Below are 22,103 nucleotides of genomic sequence, written 5' to 3' on the forward strand. Positions count from 1 at the left end.
TACAACTTTGCCGAGCGGCTATTTAGTCAGGGGCAAACACGTTGGTAAAATCCTACAAATTTGATAACCTGGCTAAGGAGGACCTGGAGTTCTCTCATTCGGTGCTGCAGAGTCATCCGCACTCTCCCGCCCGTTTGGGAGCTTTGGTATTATCCCCATGGTCCTTTCAGGAACCCCAGCATCCACTAGGACGATAGAGAAAATAAGAATTTACTTACCGATAATTCTATTTCTCGTAGTCCGTAGTGGATGCTGGGCGCCCATCCCAAGTGCGGATTATCTGCAATACTTGTACATAGTTACAAAAATCGGGTTATTATTGTTGTGAGCCATCTTTTCAGAGGCTCCGCTGTTATCATACTGTTAACTGGGTTCAGATCACAGGTTGTACAGTGTGATTGGTGTGGCTGGTATGAGTCTTACCCGGGATTCAAAATCCTTCCTTATTGTGTACGCTCGTCCGGGCACAGTATCCTAACTGAGGCTTGGAGGAGGGTCATAGGGGGAGGAGCCAGTGCACACCACCTGATCCTAAAGCTTTACTTTTTGTGCCCTGTCTCCTGCGGAGCCGCTATTCCCCATGGTCCTTTCAGGAACCCCAGCATCCACTACGGACTCCGAGAAATAGAATTATCGGTAAGTAAATTCTTATTTTCATATCTGAATATGCAGTAACTGCAGTGTATTGGATACACTCTGTAGCAGGTAGTATCCAACTAATAGGAAAAGGATGAGTCCACAGAGGTTCTAACCTTCTTCTCCAGGATGGTGTAGCTGTTATGCCAGACCTGGTCACAGTACAATTTGTCTCGTTGGCAGGTATTCCGGGAAGCTCGGAGAACAGTACCCAGTGTTGTTTACATGCCACACATTGGCGACTGGTGGGAGGCCGTCAGCGAAACTGTCAGGGCTACCTTTCTGACGCTCCTGCAAGATATCCCCTCGTTCTCTCCTATATTATTACTGTCTACCTCTGAAACCGTGTACGGGGAACTTCCGGAGGAGGTAAGCAAGCAATTTATTTGAACGATATTCAAGAGCATTAATAGGAGAGTATGGGCCAGATGTAATCACGCCCCAGATCGCTGGAGGTACATGAGGCCGGTTGATCTCTGATGGGTTTTTTAAAAGGGGCAATCACTTACTAGGCAAAACCATGCCTTATAAGTGATTGCCCCTTTAAAAATAAAATTAAAAGTGTCCGCGATCAGCCGACCTCTCGCATCGGCCGTCATTACATCCGGCCCCATGTCTTAAAGGAAATGTAAACCAGTGTTCTTCTATTTTAATAGCTTTCAGGTCACCACTACCCCGTAGTGACTTGTAAGACTGCAGCTTAGGAAGTGAATGACCTCACTGTCTCGTGACCTGTTTTGTTGCCAGTCCCTAGTGAATATTCAGTCTCCTTGTGTATCATTGATGGTCGAAGACAACCAAATCAATTTACTAGAGACTATCTGTTCAGCAGACAGTATGTCAGTTTCCATGATACACAGATGACTGGTACATGTTCCAGTTTTTCTGTGTTGGAAGTACTCCTATATAAACCCCCCATACAATGGTACTGGTTACGCAGACGGGTCACAAGATTTGCGAGAAACTATTTTTCTCATACGTCCTAGAGAATGCTGGGGACTCCAAAAGGACCATGGGGTATAGACGGATCCGCAGGAGCCTGGGCACACTATAAAGACTTAAACTGGGTGTGAACTGGCTCCTCCCTCTATGCCCCTCCTCCAGACCTCTGTTAGACTTTGTGCCTAGGAGTGATGGGTCACACACTAGGGGAGCTCTCCTGAGTTTCTCTAAAGACTTTATTGTTAGGTTTTTTATTTTCAGGCAGACCTGCTGGTTACAGGCTCTCTGCAGCGTGGGAGTGAGGGGAGAGAAGCAGACCTACTTCTTCTTAGTTTAAAGGCTCTGCTTCTCGGCTACTGGACACCATTAGCTCCAGAGGGTTCGATCACTTGGTGCGCCTAGCTGCTTGTTCCCGGAGCCAAGCCGTCAATCCCCTCACAAAAGCCGGAAGAAAGAAGCCGGGTGAGTATTGGAAGAAAAGACTTCAGTGACGGAGGTAACAGCAGCAGTAGGGCTGCGCTCCATGCTCCCACACACCAACGTCTCTGGCAGGGCGCTGGGGGGGATCGCCCTGGAGGAATGTTGCTGACGGTCTATAAGGCTGGCGGGGGACATATTACGGTGCCTGGGCACAGCGTATGTTCACCCCGCCAGCGTGTCGCGGGGGGGAGAGACAGCGGTAGCGCTGCGCTCCCGGCTCCCGCGCTTTCCATCATCTGCAGGGTGCAGGGCGCTGGGGGGGGAGCGCCCTGGGCAGCATATAATATCTGTAACATCACTGGTGGGGGGACATACTTCGGTGCCCACCCCGCCAGTGCGCCGTGAACGGGAGGGAACAGCAGCGGTAGCGCTGCGCTCCCGGCTCCCGCACTCCACCGGGCCTGCAGGGCGCTGGGGGAAAGCGCCCTGGGCAACATTTAAAAGATGTGATCACTGACGGGGGGGGGACATGCTTCGGCGCCAGTGCGCCGCGAACGGGAGGGAGAGGCAGCGGTAGCGCTGCGCTCTCTGCTCCCGCTCCCCGTCGGCCTCCAGGGTGCAGGGCGCTGGGGGGGGGAGCGCCCTGGGCGGCATTGATAAAAGGATCCCGGGCGGGGGAACATACCCGGACACCGGGTGTCTTCGCCCCGCCGGTAGACCGCAGCGTGCACGCTGCGGTCCGTAGCTCCCTCACACCAACGGCTTCCGTGGGTGCAAGGCGCAGGAGGGGCGCCCTGGGCTGCGTTGGGACAAAAAAACTAAGTTATACAGGGGGTTACCCCCTGTATATAGGGTCCCCAGCTAGTTTTTAGGGGGTTATATATTTATATATTTATTTAATTGAGCGGGCTTAAGCGTGCCAGGAGGGGGCGGAGCTTAGCCCTCACAGAGGAGTCAGCGCCATTTTCCTCAGGTCCCCACCAGGATTTACTGTATAGTAAGAAGGAGGGGGGGGCACAGAGTGTTTAATGCTATATGGGTGTCATATAGCATTATGTTTAATAATGGACGCATAATCCTTGTTGTGATACATAAACTCACTGTTTCCCTGTTTTTTACCCACTATCGGTTAGTCGACATGTCGACAGGTGTTAGGGCTTTGTCACAAGCTGCTGTGGGGATAACTGTCGGCTTCGCCGACGCTTGGCGGTACTTGATTCAAAAAAATTAAGTATTAGCAGGTTGGTTTTGTGTGCTTGAAAACAAGTCAACGCGCTAGGGTAGACACAGTTGTTGGTGGATGCCCTGTCGGCATCAACGGTATTTCCGGGGTAGAAAAATTAACAGGCTGTTATTGCCTTGTACCTGTATTGGTATATATATATTTATAGGTATATGTATGGGGAGTGTTATTGATATTGTATATGTATACTTCCCTCAGACCCCTCGGGGTTCTAAGATTATTATTATTTTTTGCCCGCTTACTACTCCTTGCTGTCGACATTTACTCAGTTTCTGTTGACCATAACGTTCCTGGTAGATCCACATCGGGGGCACGTCTGTACATGGTCATACACATTCACAACACATTGCTGGGACCTGACGGGTCTGGACAATCCACTTGCGTATAGGTTATATCTATATGTATGTATGTATGTATGTATGTATATATATATATATATATATATATATATATATATATATATATATATATATATATATGTAGATATATAGTTATATATGCATGGTTAGGATATGTGTGTTTTATTGTGTATTACATTATGTATATCCATGAATGCTAAGATAATGGTATTCTTCTCATGTGCTGATCACTCTGTTGATTAAGCTCTAGATTGGCCGTGACGAGTTGGTTTTCGATCCTCTCAAGGAGTCCGAATATTATTCTCTTCCCGACGCGGAGAGAACATTACGGCAGTCAACTCCTGGTCGACGCAGAGCCCGGTCGCAAAGGATCATACACAGGAAGCTAAGTGATATTACTTTATCATCCACTAGGGGTCACTGGAGTACTCTTGGGATATGGACGGGCTTCCGTAGGAACAGCACTGAATATTTAAATTTAGAACACTCCACCCCTCCATATCCCCGAGTACCTCAGTGTTTTTTCTGTGCTCGAAGTAGTAACAGCTATGTGGCTGAGTCCACAATTACTTTGAATTTTTATTTTTATTTTTCTATTTTATACATCCCTTTCCCCCTTCCAAAAGGCAGGGTAAGGGATAGTGCAGCTGCTGATAGCAGCAGGGGCGTGTCGGGCCTCTCTGAAAGAGCTCCCTCACAGCCACACACAGATCCTCCTGCACAGGCTGGCCGGCGCTTGTTCAGAAGCCCCATCGGAGCCTCCACACAAGCTGCAGGATAAAAGGTATGTGAACGGGGCGGTCAGCTCCCGCCCCGAGGTGTGGGGACATTGTTAGCCGCGCTGCTCAGCCGCCCGCCGCTGCTCTCCCCACTCTGCCACCCGCCGCACATGGCGCCGGCCTGCTGTGATTCCAGAACGTTCCAGTACTACATCTCTACTCCACCGGAGGCGCAGGGGTGTTAGTGGGAATTTGGGATCACATTTCATAGTACTGGCCACGTGTACTGCACTTGGCCAGATATATATACAGAGACACCTTACTACTATTTTACTGAGTCGTGCAAGTGTCTGTTTTTGGTGTATTGTATTGTCTGTCGCCATAATGAGTAAGGCACCAGCAAAAACTAAAAAGCATAATTGCAAAGTCTGTAGCAGTGTGTTACCGGATGGATCTACCACATGTACAGTATGTTTTGTGGATTCGGTTCAGAATACCATTTCTGCTCCAGTGTTACAACCAATGTCCTCACCGGACCCTCCGTGGGGTATGTTAGTAAATGTACTAGATAGGTTACAATCAGAATTGACCGCCGCTCGTCAGGAGCGGGAAACGGCAAGATCTGAGTCTAGGGTGAGACCGCCAGAACTACCGGAGGCGTCTCAGCCTTGCGTAAGGTCCAAATCCATTTTGGGTAAACGGGATAAATTTCATATGTCTTATGATTTTCCAGTTTCTGCTATGTTGCATTCTGACGATTCCATGCCAGACCTCACGGAACAAGATGAGGGTGAGGAGGGCGAAGTGGAGTCAGATGGCGAGGATTTTAACAGTTCCGGCATTGATGATCTCATCAGAGCGGTACGTCAGTCTCTGAAGTTTACTGAAACTGAGGAGCCTCTCACAAATGATCAGGTCGTATTTACTAAACGACAAAAAACTCCGATAAGTTTTCCTGTGACGGAATCTCTTAATCAGATGTTAGTAGAAACACGACAGAATCCAGATAAACGGTTTTCTATACCTCGCAGATTTAAGTCTAGTTACCCGTTTCCAGACTCCGTAACATGTACATGGGAGAATCCACCAATAGTTGATTCTTCAGTGTCAAAACTTACCAAGAAATTAACCATACCAGTGCCAGCAGCTACTACGTTTAAAGATCCTTCAGATCGCAAGATAGAAACTATGCTAAAATCCATGTATGTAGCAGCAGGTGTGATGCTGAGACCTGGATTGGTTGGCATTTGGGTCACTAAGGAGCTCATAATATGGCTTACAGAACTCAAATCTGCTTTACATGACGAAAACCTGATACTTCTTGTAAATCAAATGATTGAGGCTGTAGAGTATCTCTTTACAGCGTCTACTGACGTCTGTCAGCTCACTTCTCGTATTTCATCGTCGCTAGTTACGGCACGAAGAGCACTCTGGCTGCGTGCTTATCATGCGGAGGCAGAGGTCAAACGAGGTATAGAGGCGTTGCCTTACGATGGCAAGAAGTTGTTTGGTCCTGAATTGGACGCATGGATTGCGGAGGCTACGGGAGGTAAGTCTGTTTTCTTACCATTGCCTCCACCGGTATCAAGAAGAAGGTACGCTGGACCTTCGTTCAAATCCTTTAGACCTCAGCCCTTTCGAGGACGTGGCAGAGGAACAGCCACGCCTGCTAGACGTGGTCGCGGACGTGGTTTCCAACAAACCAACACAACTCGCCAGGACGCTAAGGTTACCGACAAGCCAGTGGCATGACGGGCTACCAGCCCATCTCGGTTCTCCGATTGTGGGGGCACGCCTTCAGACGTTCCATTTGGCGTGGTTCCACACATCCGCGGATGGGTGGATCCGCAATTTAGTGTTAAAAGGTTACAAAATAGAGTTCGACTGTCTTCCGCCTCTGCGGTTTTTCAAGACAGGATTGCCTCTGTTGGACGACAAGAGGACGGTTCTGCAAATTGCCATTCAGTCCCTACTGGATTCAGCAGTTTTGATTCCGGTCCCTGTACACCAACAGGGTCAGGGTTATTATTCAAGTCTGTTTGTGGTACCGAAGCCGGATGGCTCAGTCAGACCAATATTGAACTTAAAGGGTCTCAATCAGTACGTAACTTACTACAGATTCAAAATGGAGTCTCTGCGTTCAGTGATTGCGGGTTTAGAGCCAAAGGAATTTATGATTGCGCTAGATCTCAAGGATGCGTACTTACACATTCCAATTTGGCCGCCTCATCAGAAATTCTTACGGTTTGCAATACGCCAGAACCATTACCAGTTTCAGGCTCTACCGTTTGGCCTGTCATCAGCGCCTCGGGTATTCACCAAAGTGATGTCTGTGATGATAGCTCATCTCAGATCCCTGGGAGTGACAATAGTTCCGTATTTAGACGATCTGCTCATCAAAGCTCCGTCTCAACAGATACTTCTCCAACATGCGCTGCTAACATACGATGTACTGGTTCAACACGGTTGGATTGTCAACTTCAAGAAATCACATCTAATTCCGTCTCAACGCCTTCAATTTCTAGGTATGATTCTCGATACGGTCAATCAAAGAATTTACCTACCACAGCAGAAAGTACAAATTCTACGCCAGCTAGTACAATTAGTGCTCAAGCCACGCACAGTGTCGGTACACTTGTGCATTCGCCTCTTAGGCACAATGGTGGCAGCTTTCGAAGCGCTTCAGTTCGGAAGATTTCACTCGCGTCCATTTCAACTGAATGTGCTCGCCCAGTGGTCGGGCTCGCATCTGCAAATTCACCACAGGGTGAGGTTGTCGCCAGGGGCAAGAGTATCTCTGCTCTGGTGGCTCAAGGAACACAATTTAACCGCAGGAAGACGGTTCGGAGGCTGGAATTGGATAATTCTAACTACGGACGCCAGTCTCAGAGGTTGGGGAGCGGTAATTCAAAATTGTCAGCTCCAGGGTCTCTGGGCGGATCACGAAAAATTGCTGTCTATAAATGTCCTGGAACTCCGCGCAATTTACAATGCGCTACGACAAGCAGTGCACATGCTTCGCTCTCAGCCTGTCCAAGTGCAGTTAGACAATGCGACGGCGGTCGCATACATCAACAAACAAGGAGGAACGAGAAGCCGCATGGCAATGCGGGAAGTAGCTCATATCCTCAATTGGGCGGAATGCCACCAGGTGATGTTGTCGGCCGTGTTCATTCCGGGAGTGGACAACTGGGAAGCAGATTATCTCAGTCGTCGGGATTTTCATCCAAGCGAATGGGCATTAAATCCAGAAGTGTTTCACATGTTGGTTCAGAGATGGGGTTATCCTCAGGTGGACCTGATGGCGTCTCGACACAATCACCAAACGTTCCAGTATGTGTCCAGAACAAGAGATCCAAAGGCAGTGGCGGTGGATGCTCTCACTGTCGCGTGGCCGTACAGTCTTGTGTATCTGTTTCCACCGTTTCCGTTGCTCCCTCTGGTGCTAAAACGGATCAAAAGAGAGTCGGTCACAGTCATACTAGTGGCGCCTCATTGGCCTCGGAGAGCTTGGTTCTCGGATCTCCGAGGACTACTCGCAGACGATCCTTGGCCGCTCCCACTACGTCCAGACCTGTTACAACAGGGTCCGTTCCTTTACCCCGATTTAGCGCGGCTGCGTTTGACGGGGTGGCTGTTGAGACCGCCCTCTTAAGAAGAGAGGGCATTCCAGATTCGGTTATACCAACCATGTTACGAGCTAGGAAGCCAGTTACGGCAGCTCATTATTACAGAATATGGCGTGCCTATATAGGTTGGTGTGAAGCTCGGAAGTTTCCGACATCATCTTTCAAGTTATCCCGCCTTTTGTTGTTTCTACAAACAGGGTTAGATGGAGGACTGCGTTTATCTACACTAAAGGTGCAGGTATCTGCTTTGTCAATTTACTTTCAAAGACGATTGGCTCTATTACCGTCTATACGCACTTTTCTCCAAGGTGTCCTCAGAGTACAGCCTCCATTCATTCCACCTACAGCGCTATGGGACTTGAATCTGGTTTTAGAGTTTTTACAGTCTTCATATTTTGAACCCTTACAGCAAGTGGATATAAAGTTTCTCACTTGGAAAACAATTTTTCTTCTAGCCTTAGCTTCGGCAAGGCGTGTTTCGGATTTGGGTGCCTTGTCATGCAAGTCACCGTATTTGGTGTTTCATGATGACAGAGCGGAACTTCGGACGAATCCCGCTTTCTTACCAAAGGTAGTGTCATCTTTTCACATCAATCAACCAATAGTAGTTCCTGTGTTGACAGCACATTCTGGAACTCTGGATGTGGTACGCGCATTACGCGTTTATGTATCCCGAACGTTCGTAAGTTCGTAAGACGGATACGTTGTTTGTTCTCTATGATGCTGCCAAGATAGGTTGGCCAGCGTCTAAACAAACCTTATCCAGATGGATAAAATTGACCATACGTCAGGCTTACCTTCATGCTAGGTTACAACCGCCTACGTCTGGAACCGCTCATTCCACACGTTCTATGGGAACTTCATGGGCAGCTGGTCGGGGAGCTTCTACGACGCAGCTTTGCCGTGCGGCTACATGGTCTTCAGTGCACACGTTTGTGCGCTTTTACAAGTTTGATACGTTTGCGGCATCAGCTTCTAGCTTTGGCCGCCTAGTGTTACAAGTGCCAAACAGCTCTCCCGCCCACGGGGGAAGCTTTGGTACGTCCCAAGAGTACTCCAGTGACCCCTAGTGGATGATAAAGAAAATAGGATTTTGGTACTTACCAGGTAAATCCTTTTCTTTGAATCCATAGGGGGCACTGGACGCCCACCCAGAGCAGTTTTACCTAGTTGTGGTGAGTTCTGAGGATCTTATGGTAACACACTTTCACCGACTGGTTCAAATTACAAGTGCTGGTTAGGGTGTCAACTGTTTAGTTGTCAGTAACGTTATGTGTCAACTTCGTTATTGTACGTTATGTTATATGTAATACTCCATTGTCAACCTCTCTATAGTTCCTGTTCGGCTCAGTAAAAAACACTGAGGTACTCGGGGATATGGAGGGGTGGAGTGTTCTAAATTTAAAGTGCTGTTCCTACGGAAGCCCGTCCATATCCCAAGAGTGCTCCAGTGCCCCCTATGGATTCAAAGAAAAGGATTTACCTGGTAAGTACCAAAATCCTATTTTTATTTCTATACTTTGGCCTTATTTGCATTGCATGCACATGAGGGAGGGTTGTATTCGGGTAGGCATCCGATAGAATTACCCTACCCAGAGTGGGTAAGCTTGCTTATGTTGATTCTACTTATAACATTGCTGCAGGCTGCCGCGTGACAGCAGGAGGTGTAGCCGGGAAAATGCTGAGGTTGTCTCCGAGAGATACTCGGGGGAGGTCTACAGCTGTTTGGTGAGCCCTCTGTTCAGTCACTCTCGGCGGATACACCTGGTAAGTCTACCTTCGTGAGTTAGCCTCCTTCACAACGGTTGGTGACACATTCTTTTGTGGGATGCAGTCGTTTTAACCGGTTCGATACCGTTCTTTTTTTCCTTTTCTGTGCAGACAGTGGAAGGTTGGAAGGTAAGAGTTCTGCAGCCTTGGTAGGTTAACAGAAGTTGATGTCGTTTTCTGTTCCAACACATCCACCACTTGTCACTGAGTCTATCTGGCTAGATAGACTCAGCGGTGAGTGCTCGTCTAATAATTTCAGTTAGTCCAGGAATAGACTAAGACTTGTGAGTTATTTATAGAATCAAAAGGGGGAGCATTCTGAGTTACGGTTGTTCCCCTTACTGTTTTTTCTAATGGATCTTGCCGTTCCCCTATGGTTTGGGAGGTAGTACGCTACGTCATACAGAGGTGCGTCAGGTTCAGGACATTGTCCGGTTGTCCCTGTATAAAGGTGCAAATCGTTGTTTCTCTCTGACTGTTCTTCGAGACAGGGATTGGCTGTTGTTCCCACCGACACAGTTGTCGGAGGTGGGTTTCAGAGTAGATACTGCCCGGTTAATGTTCGGGTTTTTTTTTCCTGTGGAAAGAGGTCTGAGGATACATAGTTGGATCAGCTTTGCTGGGACACTTCATCAATATGTTCTGTTACTAAAACAGATGGGTGTGGCCTACGAGGCCTGTTTTGGTGAGCAGGTCTACTGCCAGAATGGCTTTTAAGGGGCCAGTTGAAATTGTGGTCCGCGTTTCACCTGCACATGCACCGGAATATAATCCTAAAGGCCAGGACATCACTCCTGTGGTGTCTGCTCGGTTCTCTCCTTCTAGAGGGACGAAGGTTCGGGATCCAAGGTTAGATCTTGGTATCCGTGCATAAGGATCTCCGAGGCTGGGGAGCAGGCCTTGCAAGGGACGTATTTCCAGAGGTTAAGGTTAAGTTGGAAAGCTTGTCTGCAATAAGCTTTCTTGATTTAAGAGATATTTTCGACGAACGTATTCTTCGTGTTCGGCCCAGGTTAGTTCTGCCAGACCACTTATCAGCAATGGCGTGAGTAAGCCGCTATGACGGAACAAGGAGCAAAGCGGCAATGGCAGAAGATGCACAGTTTTGCCGTGGGGCAAAAAGTCTGGTAGTATTCGTGGTTAGCGAAGGAGCAATAGATTTCCTCTGCTGTCGCGATCTCCATCCGGGGGGAAAATTCAGTCATCGTCGAAGTTTTCACAGACGTGACAACTTTTGTAGAGGGTCGCAATTGGTCATGTTGGTGTCTCGCTTCAACGAGAGGCCTCAGGGATATTGTTTCAGGTCAAGGGACACCCTTGTGACACCGTGGGTGTTTTTTAGTCGGTCTATGTGGCCTCTCCTATTTCATTTTTTCGGAAGGTGATAAACGTAAGAAGAACATAGGTTCAGGCGATCCTCTCGGATCTGAATTAGCCAAGGAGTTTTTGCTATCCAGTTTTTCATGATTTGCTCATGGGAGTTTCCTGCCCTCTTCCTTTACGTGAGGAACTGTTACAACTAGATCAGGGCGTGTATCAAGACTTACCGCGACTGCGTCTGACGGCGTGGCGGTTGAATGCCATATTCTAAGCCGGAAGGATGTTCTCAGTGAAGCCGTTTCCTCAATGGTTCAGGCTAGGACAGAAGTAACGGCAAAGCCTTTCCGCCGTGGTTGGCGTATTTCTGTGTCTTGGTGTGAATCCAGGATGGTTCCTACGGAAGACTTTCTGCTAGGTCGTTCTTATCCATACTTACAAGCAATTGTGAATGCAGGCCTACAGTTAGGCTCCATTTCGGTGCAGTATGGCCTTATTATTTTCTTTAAAAAAATAAAATAAAAATTTCTCTCTTGGAAAGTGGTCATGCTATTGGCTTTGGCGTCCATATGGTGGGTGTCGGACGTGGTGGGTTTGTCTCACAAGAGCCTTGTTTGATCTTACAGGTAGACAGAGAGGACTTGTGAACTCGGATTGTAGTTCTACCAAAGAGTGGTTTCTGGGTTTCACAGAAAACAGTCTTTTTGATGCCGGAGGTTCCTTCGGCATTAGTTGATTCAAAGTTTTTCGGTGTTACCGGGGATTTGAATATTTAGGTTGCCAATTTGGCTCAGTTTGGAGAAATAGAGGCTCTGTTTCTCCGGTATGCTCCCAACATGCTTGGGGCGACTGCAGTATGCAGTCTGTTACACGCTGAATTTGTGATACGATTTGGCATGTTGTTCGATGGTTGGATTGCCGTGACCGAAATAGGTGGAGGTCCATTCTTCTGGGAAGATGGGCTTATCTTGGGCGGATGCCCGAGGAGTCTAGGCGGTTCAACTTTGCCGAGCGGATTATTGGTCGGGATCAAACGCGTTTGCTATGCTCTACGAGTTTGATACTATGATTGTTGGGGACCTTTTGTTTGCTCATTCGGTGCTGCAGAGTCGTCCGCACTCTCCCGCCCGTTTTGGAGCTTTGGTATAAACCTCATGGTCCTTTTGGAGTCCCCAGCATCCTCTAGGACGTATGAGAAAATAGGATTTTGGTACCTACCGGTAAATCCTTTTCTCTTAGTCCGTAGAGGATGCTGGGCGCCCGTCCCAGTGCGTACTATGTCTGCAGTTAGTGTTTTTGGTTACACCCTGGTGGTGTGTTTTCTCTGTCAGGGCGGTTGCTACCGGTTTTTTCATGCCATGGCATGCGGGGTCTTATTTTTGCTTATGTGGACACACGGTTTGTGTTGCGTATTCTCTCAGCATGTGACTGTGTTTTGTTCATGCTGTGGGCTGATAATCTACTGAATGCCACGTTCTACGGTGTGTTTGAGGTGTGATCTGGTAGAACACTCACCGTGTTTATAACAATAAATTCTGTCCATCTCTCCTGGGCACAGTTTTCTAACTGAGGTCTGGAGGAGGGGCATAGAGGGAGGAGCCAGTTTACACCCAGTTTAAGTCTTTATAGTGTGCCCAGGCTCCTGCGGATCCGTCTATACCCCATGGTCCTTTTGGAGTCCCCAGCATCCTCTACGGACTAAGAGAAAAGGATTTACCGGTAGGTACCAAAATCCTATTAAATCTATACAGAAAGCAGATTCTTTCATTCAAAGGGCTTTCTCTGTATTTCTTTTTATTGTTGATTAGTCACTTTATGTACATTAAGTGTTTTGGGAACAAACTTTAAGGAATACCCCGCAGGCAGCTCTGCAGCAAATGACACATTTGGCCTTTACTGGGAACAGTATTCCTCGTCACATTAATGTCTCTGTAGGAGGGTTTCCTCATTGTAGAACGTCAGCTTTAATACAGGCTAGGGTTACATTAAGGCATTCCCAAACCTTTATACATGCACATTGACGCCTAGTCTATAAAAGATATCAGCTGTGAATGACCTGTACGCTTTCTCTCACGCTATCTTCACTTTGCCTGCCATGTGCTAAGTCGTAGGTCACTATAAGATTTATATAGAAATGTGTTGTCGCAGTCGCGGCAGATAGCCCTTCTTGGCGCACTGGGCCCCGAGCGACTCTGCTTGCGGCGCATGTATTTTTTGCTGATTAGTTTGATATGCGACACTTGTATGTCTTTGAGCGACTGAGTCTGAGGGCCAGATGTACTAAGCCTTCGAGAGTGGTAAAGTGGAAAGAGAGAAGTACCAACCTACTCCACTGTCATTTTTCAAACTCTGCCTATAACATGGCAGATAGGAGCTGATTGGCTGGTGCTTTATCACTCTCCACTTTATCACTTTTTAAGGCTTTAGCACATCTACAAATTCAGACCCAGTCGCTCACATATCAAATGAGTGCAGTCTCGTGTAGTGGTTTTGTCGCGACTAAGATGCAATTTTGGCCAGATAAAACCCCTGACATAAGCAGAGTCTCACAGGACCCAGCGGCTCACTCGTGCCAGGCTTCTCGCGCCACATGGCAAATTGAGCTTAGACATGTGTCCCCATACACCTAACAAGTACATAGTACACAGTGCTTGCATGTTTTACACAATGTGACAGTCTCCACTCTCTGCAAGTGACAGCTACTTGAGATACTGGATATGATAGTGTGGCGTGAAGCACGTTCTGCTGTGTGACTGGTACATTCCAGGCGGTAATGCTGCCGCAGCACTACATATGTTATTTCCTGCTCCCGATGGCGCAGTGTTGGGATTTCATCACACCGTCCTCTGCATTAACACCTTTCCACATGCCGATACGGCTGCCGTCCTGTTGATTTAAGCTTTCAATAACAGAGCCGCTGATTTAGTTGTTTGTCGCAGTCAGTTAAGTCTCCCTTCAGGTAGAAAATTAAATGTACAGTGTTATATTGATTATCTTAAGCCAAGATATTTTTCTTTCACACAAGCATTAAGGTAGATCTTTCTTCTGCTCCGTTTTCTCAGTCTTTCACTGTTCTCAATGGCTTTTTCATACGCATCGGGGGTAGTGGGTTCTAACGTCTCCTTCATTTAGAACGATCAGAATTTGAGGATAGATATTAATTGCGTAACACTAAAGCGGTCCTGTTTTATCATACAGTACTAGATTTGTCATCACCAAATGTCTAAGCCATTGTTTGAGCCTGTGATGACACCCCCTCATTAATCTTTCTATACCAGGCCTGGCCAACCTGTGTCTGTCCATTTGTTGTGAAACCACACATCCCAGCATGCCCTGCCAGAGTTTTAGCATTCCCTAATAGCAAAACTGTGCAGGGCATGCTGGAACTTGTAGTTTAACAGCTGGAGAATGCAGGTTGGCCAGGCCTGTTTTTTTAACATTCAAGACGTGAAGACCAGCTCCAAATTGTCCGACTGTAAAATAAATAGGAATTCATACGCACTGCAGGTAGAGCTAAAACTACTGATAAATCCAAGCCGCAACTAAACAGTATCCAACCCTGGGTTAGTTTTCGGCAGGCTAAGCTTAACCACTTGGGGCCACATGTAATAGCCTGCCACTTGTGGGAGCCAGCGAGATACTGTAGTAGCTAGATTTAAAGCAGCAAACTAGGTTTTGCCTTTTTAAACTAATCGCCGCTTTAAACCTAGTGAATATGTCCTTGGACTCGTGCCAGCCCCTGCAAAACACTGACACGTTTGGCACTTGAGGTTGATTACTTCAACTGCCTACACTTTGATCTAGGGTACCAAATCACAGCTACAGGATCCTCTTTCCTGAAAAGTTCTTATCACAAACCTGCACACTACCCGCTGCTGAGTGGTTTGATTAGCCAGTGCTTCCCTTCAGCCAGTGACAAATGACTTCTCATTCAGGTTACTTTGTGATTGGCTGTCGGTGAAGTGATTCCTAACTGATCATTGTTTTGGTGGTCAGTGCCTGTCTAACACATGGGAACTCAACATGTGGCTGGGATAGGGAACTCCCTTTAATACAAGCAGAGCCTACTACGAGTCAAGGGTACAGGACAGAATCCCCTTTAATCAAGGTCTTGAAAACCTCCACAAACCAATAAACTAAGACAAAAGTGGCATAATGCAATGCCTCCCATTACCCAACCTATGAAGGTTTTTTTAATTTTATTTATTTTTTCTTGATTTTTTTTTTTTGCCATTGTGCCTAGATTTTGTGGGTTTTGTGTTTTTCTTTTTTTATATGGGAGAGCCTCAGATGTTTTTTTTGGATCATTTATGTATTTGGAATATATGCAGAGCTCTTGAGTTGTTGTTCTTCTGTTATGTGCCTGCAAAGCCAAACTGAATGAGATCATAATGACTTGGTGGGATTTAGTTTAGCTGCTCCTGGTGCTGTTAGACACTCGCATGAAGCAAAGTGTTCCATAGCAGTCCTTGTTTACAATTGCGTTATGTGCAACCTAAACCAAATCGTGTAGTCTGACATTGAGCCTATGCAGGAATTAACCCATAACTGGCGCTCCTGCCTTTTGTGGTCTGTATGCGTTGCAGCACTCTCATGCTGTTTTCTATTGCCTATAGAGCCTAATGGCATACCTCCCAACATGACCCTCTCCAGGAGGGGGACAATGCTCTGCTTCTGCACTTTTCTCTTAATTTATGATTGCCGGCACCTGTTTTGAACAGGGTAATGGATAAAAAAGGTGTTTCAGCACAGGTGATGGCAAACATATATTAAGAGGGAAGTCCAGGAGCAGAGCATTCTGTCCCTCCTGGAGAGGGTCATGTTGGGAGGTATGTGATGGTACAGCTGTGTAACCTTTCCATTTCCATTGCTCTTCTTGCAGGTGAAGTGTATTTTCAGGGCTCAGTATGAAGAGGTTTTCATCATTTCCCGACCTAATCAAGACGACCGTTTAAACTTTTTCCAGGATTTGATAATCAATCAGGCAGCCAAGCCACCTCCTAAAAGGAAAAAAGCTGGTGAGTATCTCCGACCAAGGTTGGTGTTGTCTTAAGCAGATTCTAAACCTGAAAGACTAGTGCATGCCTGGCCAAACTGTGGCTCACCGGCTGTTGTCATACTACATGTCCCAGCATCCCCTAAAAGCAAAACTTTGGTAGGGTATGCTGGGACTTGTAGTTTTACAACATTAGAGAGCCAGAGGTTGTCCAGGCTTGCACTAGTGTGTCTGGACCTCCGCTTGTGTACTCCAAAATGTCATGCTGCTGCTTCGCGAAATCTGCCAGGGCATACTGGTACTTGTAGTTTGTCACTAGTGGAATTAGTGCATGGTTTTTCTCAGTCCGCTTCTAGGGGACACTGGAACATGCTGACACTGGGGTATAGACAGGTGGCTATAGGGAGCCTAGCAGTTCCTGTTTGTCACATGTGTAAGCTACTGTATAACCCTTTCAGTGCTGAGGACCAGTGAGGCACCTCCTCCATATATACCTTTTTATGGATGCTAAATGAAGCCCCTAAGTACTCATGAGGTTGTTAGACACAGAGGTCCAACGCCGCCTAGTGGCCAGACTAAGGACATACTATAATACCCCTTCCCACATGGCGGGATCCGTACGAGATCCCGCCGGTCGGAATACAGACACCAGGATCCCGACCGGCACAATCCCGACAGGGGGACGAGCGCAACTCAGCCCCTTGCGGGCTCTCTGCGCTCGCCACGCGGCGGGCACGGTGCCTCGCTGTGCTCGGCACACTAATTTATTCTCCCTCTATGGGTGTCATGGACACCCACAGAGGGAGAATGTCGGGATTGTGCAAGTCAGTATCCCGGTGTCTGTATTCCAACCGCCAGGTACCATCGGCTGCATCTTGACCGCATCCCCACATGACATACACGTGTATAGCACACCAACACTGACTTCCAGAACACTCCCAAGAAAGGGATTTGAACACCAGTCCACATACCATACTCATGCATGTCACGTTAGAGCGGTTTGTGAGCGCTCTGTCCTTCAGTTACATCCTTCCTTTATTTAAAACAGACATTTCTCAGGACTTGAACCTACTGGTACTTGGAACCCACAACCTCACCCATTACAGTCAGACACATTACACATGGAATTATCTGCACCTGTTCAAGAATGAAGCTACTTGGTCAGTGTAACGACATTGCAGATCTATGTGCTGTGTGGCTGCAGGGGATCGGGCCCGCAGAGTGCGAATGTTTCTGACGGCAACCTGCCTCTTACTCACAAGGAGACCGCTCTCTGCCTGTGAATAAGAAAACGCTCGCAGGCAAGATAATCGGCGCCTAATGTTCTGCAAGTTTGACAACTTATCTGTATTGTCATAGGACGTTTGTTGCGTAGGGATGGAGAGTCTGTCTTGGGTCTGTCGCAGATTCCATTGAAAGCCGGTCAGGATATTTTTTGTTCCTTGTTTCATTACTGTACACTGGAGTGGTTCCCAATGAAAGAATGAAGGCTAGTGTTCCGTAGTGTATTCTAGGTGACCCAAGTATGTGGCCTGACACCGACATTTGACAGCCAAGTGTTGTGAAATGCAGACTGCCCAATAGAAGGCCTCTCAGGGATAAAGTTATTAGCAGCAAGAAATCGGAATTGGAGTTATTCAGTAAAGCAAAGCAGGTTTCTGTATGCTGGCTGCTGTGTCCAGCGGGCCTTATTTCCTGCGTGTTTGTCGTTGATTGAATGAATGGAACAAGCTGGTAGCGCTTTAATTAAAACAACATATGTTGGAATTTTACATCTAAAGAGCATTTTTAACTAGGCCACAGACAAGCTACATTTTCCTTTCTCAAGCATTAATCTCTTGTTAACTAATACAGCCTGTTGAAACCTCCTGCGAGAAGTGTGAATTAAACGGCCAGAGATTAATGTACTTTTGCTCCTGTAATGTAACAGTTTGGTAGAATTGTTTACTTCAAAGGGTCCTTTGTTGTTTTCCCTAGCTGGTCTTCCATCACCTATTATTCAATTCTTTCTACCCTACAGTAGCGTGCTACAGATTAGCAGCCTGTAAATAATAAATAATGGGATTTCTGCCCCCGTTCTGAGCTCTATCCAATTAAACAGCTGCTGGTATAAAGTAAGCATGAGCCCCCCCCACCCCCCCACCCCCCAGTACATATCTCCGAGGCGTGCCACATAGAACTTGCCTATTAAAATCCTGACCCTTAACAGGCTGCAGATTGAAACAAAATAAGCCTTTGTGTGCTGGGTAAATACATTTCCATCCACTCCATCGAAGGAGACATACAGTCCCCTCATCATAAAGGCAATGACATATTAAGTTGCAGGCGCATGCGATCCACCTGTACGTAGGGCATTTTATTGGTGCATGCAGCATAGCAGCACCACATTACGCGTTTCTCTCAGCTGGGTTCATTCATTACACGGGTGATTCGTTTGCAGGAACATGAGTAACAGATGAAATAAAGTTTTGTAATCCATCGTTGGGTTTAATTAAGAGTCATTTTAAGCCAGTTTATGTTCTTAATGGAATCTCTTAATAGTGTCATGAATTGAAGCATCAAAGAGAGAATGGGTTCAGCTTCTGCGTAATGTTGACAATGAGGAGAAGTGCAGTTATTTAAAATCCAGTGATATAAAAATGCAGCTAACTGATAATAACCTTGAATGTTAATGGGGGGGATAGATTCTTGCAGTCATTAACACAATAGATCGGTGCTTTGCAGTGCTGCTTAGATAATGGACTTTGAGTTTAAATATCGGGAAAATCCCAGTCCACCTGTGCTCATCCTTAGATTTTCAAGATGTACAGATGTGTCCTCTTACATCTTTGCTCTGTGCGCTACAAGTCGCGTTACACACAACGCGTGGAGCGTCTTTTTTTTTTTTTTTTTTTTGTAACGTGGCATTTTGGATGCAGAAGAGCCGCAGTTACACACAGAATATAGGCATGCTGCGTATCCACCCCCCTAGTGCCTAATCCTATCTCTCCCTGGGGCCCTAACTCTAATACCCACACCTATACTTACCTTCGGGATGTCAGCCGTCAGTGTCCCAGCGCCGAAGTCCTGAGTGGTGTCAGGACTCCGGCATCTGTCACATGACTGCCAGGATGACAAACGCATCCCCTTCACGGATCTACGGCGAAAGATACAGGCATGACTGCTGTGTATAAAGAGCAGGGAGTGAAATTGCGACTACTGATGGGATGGTTCATAACCCTGTCCAATCTGTATCGGCTCTGAAACCACTTCATTCCATAGCAGCTGCACGGGTCTTATCCAGCACCATGACAGAGCTGCTCTATGGCGCTAATGTTGGGGATTGCGGAAGTGGTCCTCCCCATTTCCTGTGTAGCATGGATAAAGTTTCTAAAGTTTCATTAAATGTTGGTCATCCTGTGGCTATTATGGAGGTGCAAGTCATTGCATGGCCTGCCTACCAGAAGCTACCATGGCCCGTAGGTTCGCAGCGCAGCGATCAGCCTAAAAACCGGCAGTTCTGCGCATGCAACGCAATGCGCACGTGCGACGTACGGGCGCAATGAACGATGTAGTTTTGCACAGCCTAGCGATGCATTTCAGTCGCACTGGCTGCCGCAGAATGATTGACATGAAGTGGGCGTTTCTGGGTGGCAACTGACCGTTTTCAGGGAGTGTGCGGGAAAAACGTAGGCGTGCCAGAAAAAACGCAGGCGTGGCTGAGCGAACGCTTGGTGGGTTTGTGACGTCAAATCCGAAACTGAACAGTCTGAAGTGATCGCAAGTGCTGAGTAGGTTTTGAGCTACTCTGAAACTACACAAAAATTCTTTGTAGCCGCTCTGCGATACAACCGTTCGCACTTCTGCTAAGCTAAAATACGCTCCCAGTGGGCGGCGGCATAGCATTTGCACGGCTGCTAAAAACTGCTAGCGAGCGATCAACTCGGAATGACCCCCCATAGTGCAAAGAACTACCCTTTGGTACACATGTAGATAAACCTCTAAATGTAATTAAACTGTTACTATTTGTTGATGTGTCCAGACAAATTGTTTAAACATAGTGCACCCAATAGCTCACTTCCTAAATCTGATTGGGTTCTGCGTGATATATGCGACTAAATATAGTGATGTCATTGGCTGATGTGTGGTCAGGTTGCAATGTGCATCTGTGCAGCTTAGTCTTCAGGCCAAACAACTGGATAGCCCCACCTGTGTGTGTAATGCTCCATTTGCTGACCAGCATGACTTTATTGTATTTCAGCTTTGCGATCTCTGGAAGTCCTACCCCCTGCATCACCACCTGCCCCCTCCCAGCTGTCTGAGGTGGAGAAGCAAAGGATGGAAGACCACGAGGAGAATACACTGAGGGAGTTGAGGCTGTTCCTGAGGGAGGTCACCAAGCGACTGGCCACCGATAAGCGTTTTAACATCTTCAGCAAACCGGTGGATATTGAAGAGGTCTTGTTTCAGTGATGCACAAACCATGAAGCGGATTGTATTAAACATAGCTCAGATTTGTCACATTGATTGCGGTCACCCTTTAAATTAATGAAAGGTGATCACAAACCAACCTTGCTTGTTGGTGTGACCCTTAATTTTACTTATAGATCCTTCCTTACCTTAGCACTGTGAGTCCTCTATCTGTACATGTGGTTCTTCCCATAATGAAAGCACAAATTACAAATCTGTACATCTTGGTGGCACTTATGTCCTGAACAGCTTTACCCATCACACACCGTTACACCCTGGTGTAATACATTTACATCCTAGTGTATTCCAGGAGGTGCCAGGGTGTCGCAGGGGAGGGAGAGCCCCCAGGTCATGTAAGACAGATAGGGGTTATTCAATTTAAGTGCCGTTTTTTCAGTTGGTGGAATAAAGTTCACTAATTCGACACAGGGTATTCAATTGCGGCCATTTTTTACCATTTCTTTTAATCCATTTTCCCGTATGCTGTTTCACTTTTTTTTTTTTTTTGTGAATCGGCATGGGCGAAAATTGCGCCATCAGTGTATCAGTGGCGAATTCGCAGATACACGTAGGTTTTTTTTTCTTGTCCGTGGCGGCTTTTTCAGTCAGTCGATAAAACAGAATGGGCATTGAATAGGTTGAATGTAAGTTCTACCTAAAACCGGGCAAAAAGTGCGTCGAAAAAATCTGCACTATTTGAATAACACCCCAGTTGTATGTGGGCTACCTATTACACTTAGTAATGAGCATAAATAACCAATAAAATTGTACATAATGTACATTTAATCCCCTGGCGAAAGCTACTTTATTTTATGAGGAAATTTAATTGTTACAAAAGTGGGTGATAAAAGCTTTTAAGTTTGGTGGTTTCTGGCTCACAATTACTTTTACCATATGTGGCAGTATTAGGTAGTATGCTGACCTTCTGTATTTGTATATACTCAGCACATTAACCGTTCCCCAGCCGACCTGTTCGTGCATCAGGATGCAATAACGCAATATGAGCCATAAACCTCAATGGGCTATACTTTCATAGGGTGGGGGGTGACCTTTATAGCGCCAACAAATTCAGTTGTGTTTCACAGTTGGGAACATCTTTACAGACATTCTTTAATGCGGAGATTTGGTTCCTGTGCATTATTTGTGTTTTTATTATGTGTAACCAGCGCCACAATGAAACCTGGCCACGTACATTGCTGACTCACGGTGGAGATAAATGAATATTGAAATTGCCATCTTGACAAGGCAGATGGGTTAAACAGAAGACAGTATGTGCCTTAAAATCCTGAAAATTTTACCAAAACAACCACATTTCTAAGAATGGTCTGAAACCTTTACGAAAGCGGTCAAATTTATTAACAAAATGTATTTACTGACCTCAAAACTCCGCTTCTGTGCCTGTCCGTGCAACCTAGGGTCACCAGCTGACTCCAAGACTCGTGCCAGTGCTGCAGTATATATTGTAAGGTGGGCACTTACTGTGGCAGTGTGTGAGGGGTATTTGGTTGGGTGGCAACTTATTAGTAAATCCTTAAAGCATGGCCTGACAGGCTCAGAGGAAGGGGGTTTGTGGAACTCTTGTGTCTTGGGATGTGTGGTGGATATTTGCCCCTCTCCTGGCTG

At 46.7% G+C, this 22,103-nt stretch overlaps 1 protein-coding gene across 4 annotated transcripts in view; it reads left to right on the top strand.

Annotated features, from left to right (window-relative positions):
* Positions 1-22,103, top strand: part of ATAD2B (ATPase family AAA domain containing 2B) — a 204,523-nt gene that overhangs the window by 146,186 nt on the left and 36,234 nt on the right. For 2 of the 4 annotated variants that reach the window (XM_063915299.1, XM_063915301.1), the window contains exons 19-21: positions 820-1,005; positions 15,918-16,053; positions 20,272-20,468. In XM_063915299.1, coding sequence (XP_063771369.1) covers positions 820-1,005; positions 15,918-16,053; positions 20,272-20,468 — 519 coding nt within the window. The remainder of the gene's footprint in view (positions 1-819; positions 1,006-15,917; positions 16,054-20,271; positions 20,469-22,103) is intronic. The other 2 variants (XM_063915300.1, XM_063915303.1) reach the window with 1 other exon arrangement.

The sequence above is a fragment of the Pseudophryne corroboree genome, chromosome 4 (genome assembly GCF_028390025.1).
Source record: "Pseudophryne corroboree isolate aPseCor3 chromosome 4, aPseCor3.hap2, whole genome shotgun sequence".
Taxonomy (NCBI): domain Eukaryota; kingdom Metazoa; phylum Chordata; class Amphibia; order Anura; family Myobatrachidae; genus Pseudophryne; species Pseudophryne corroboree.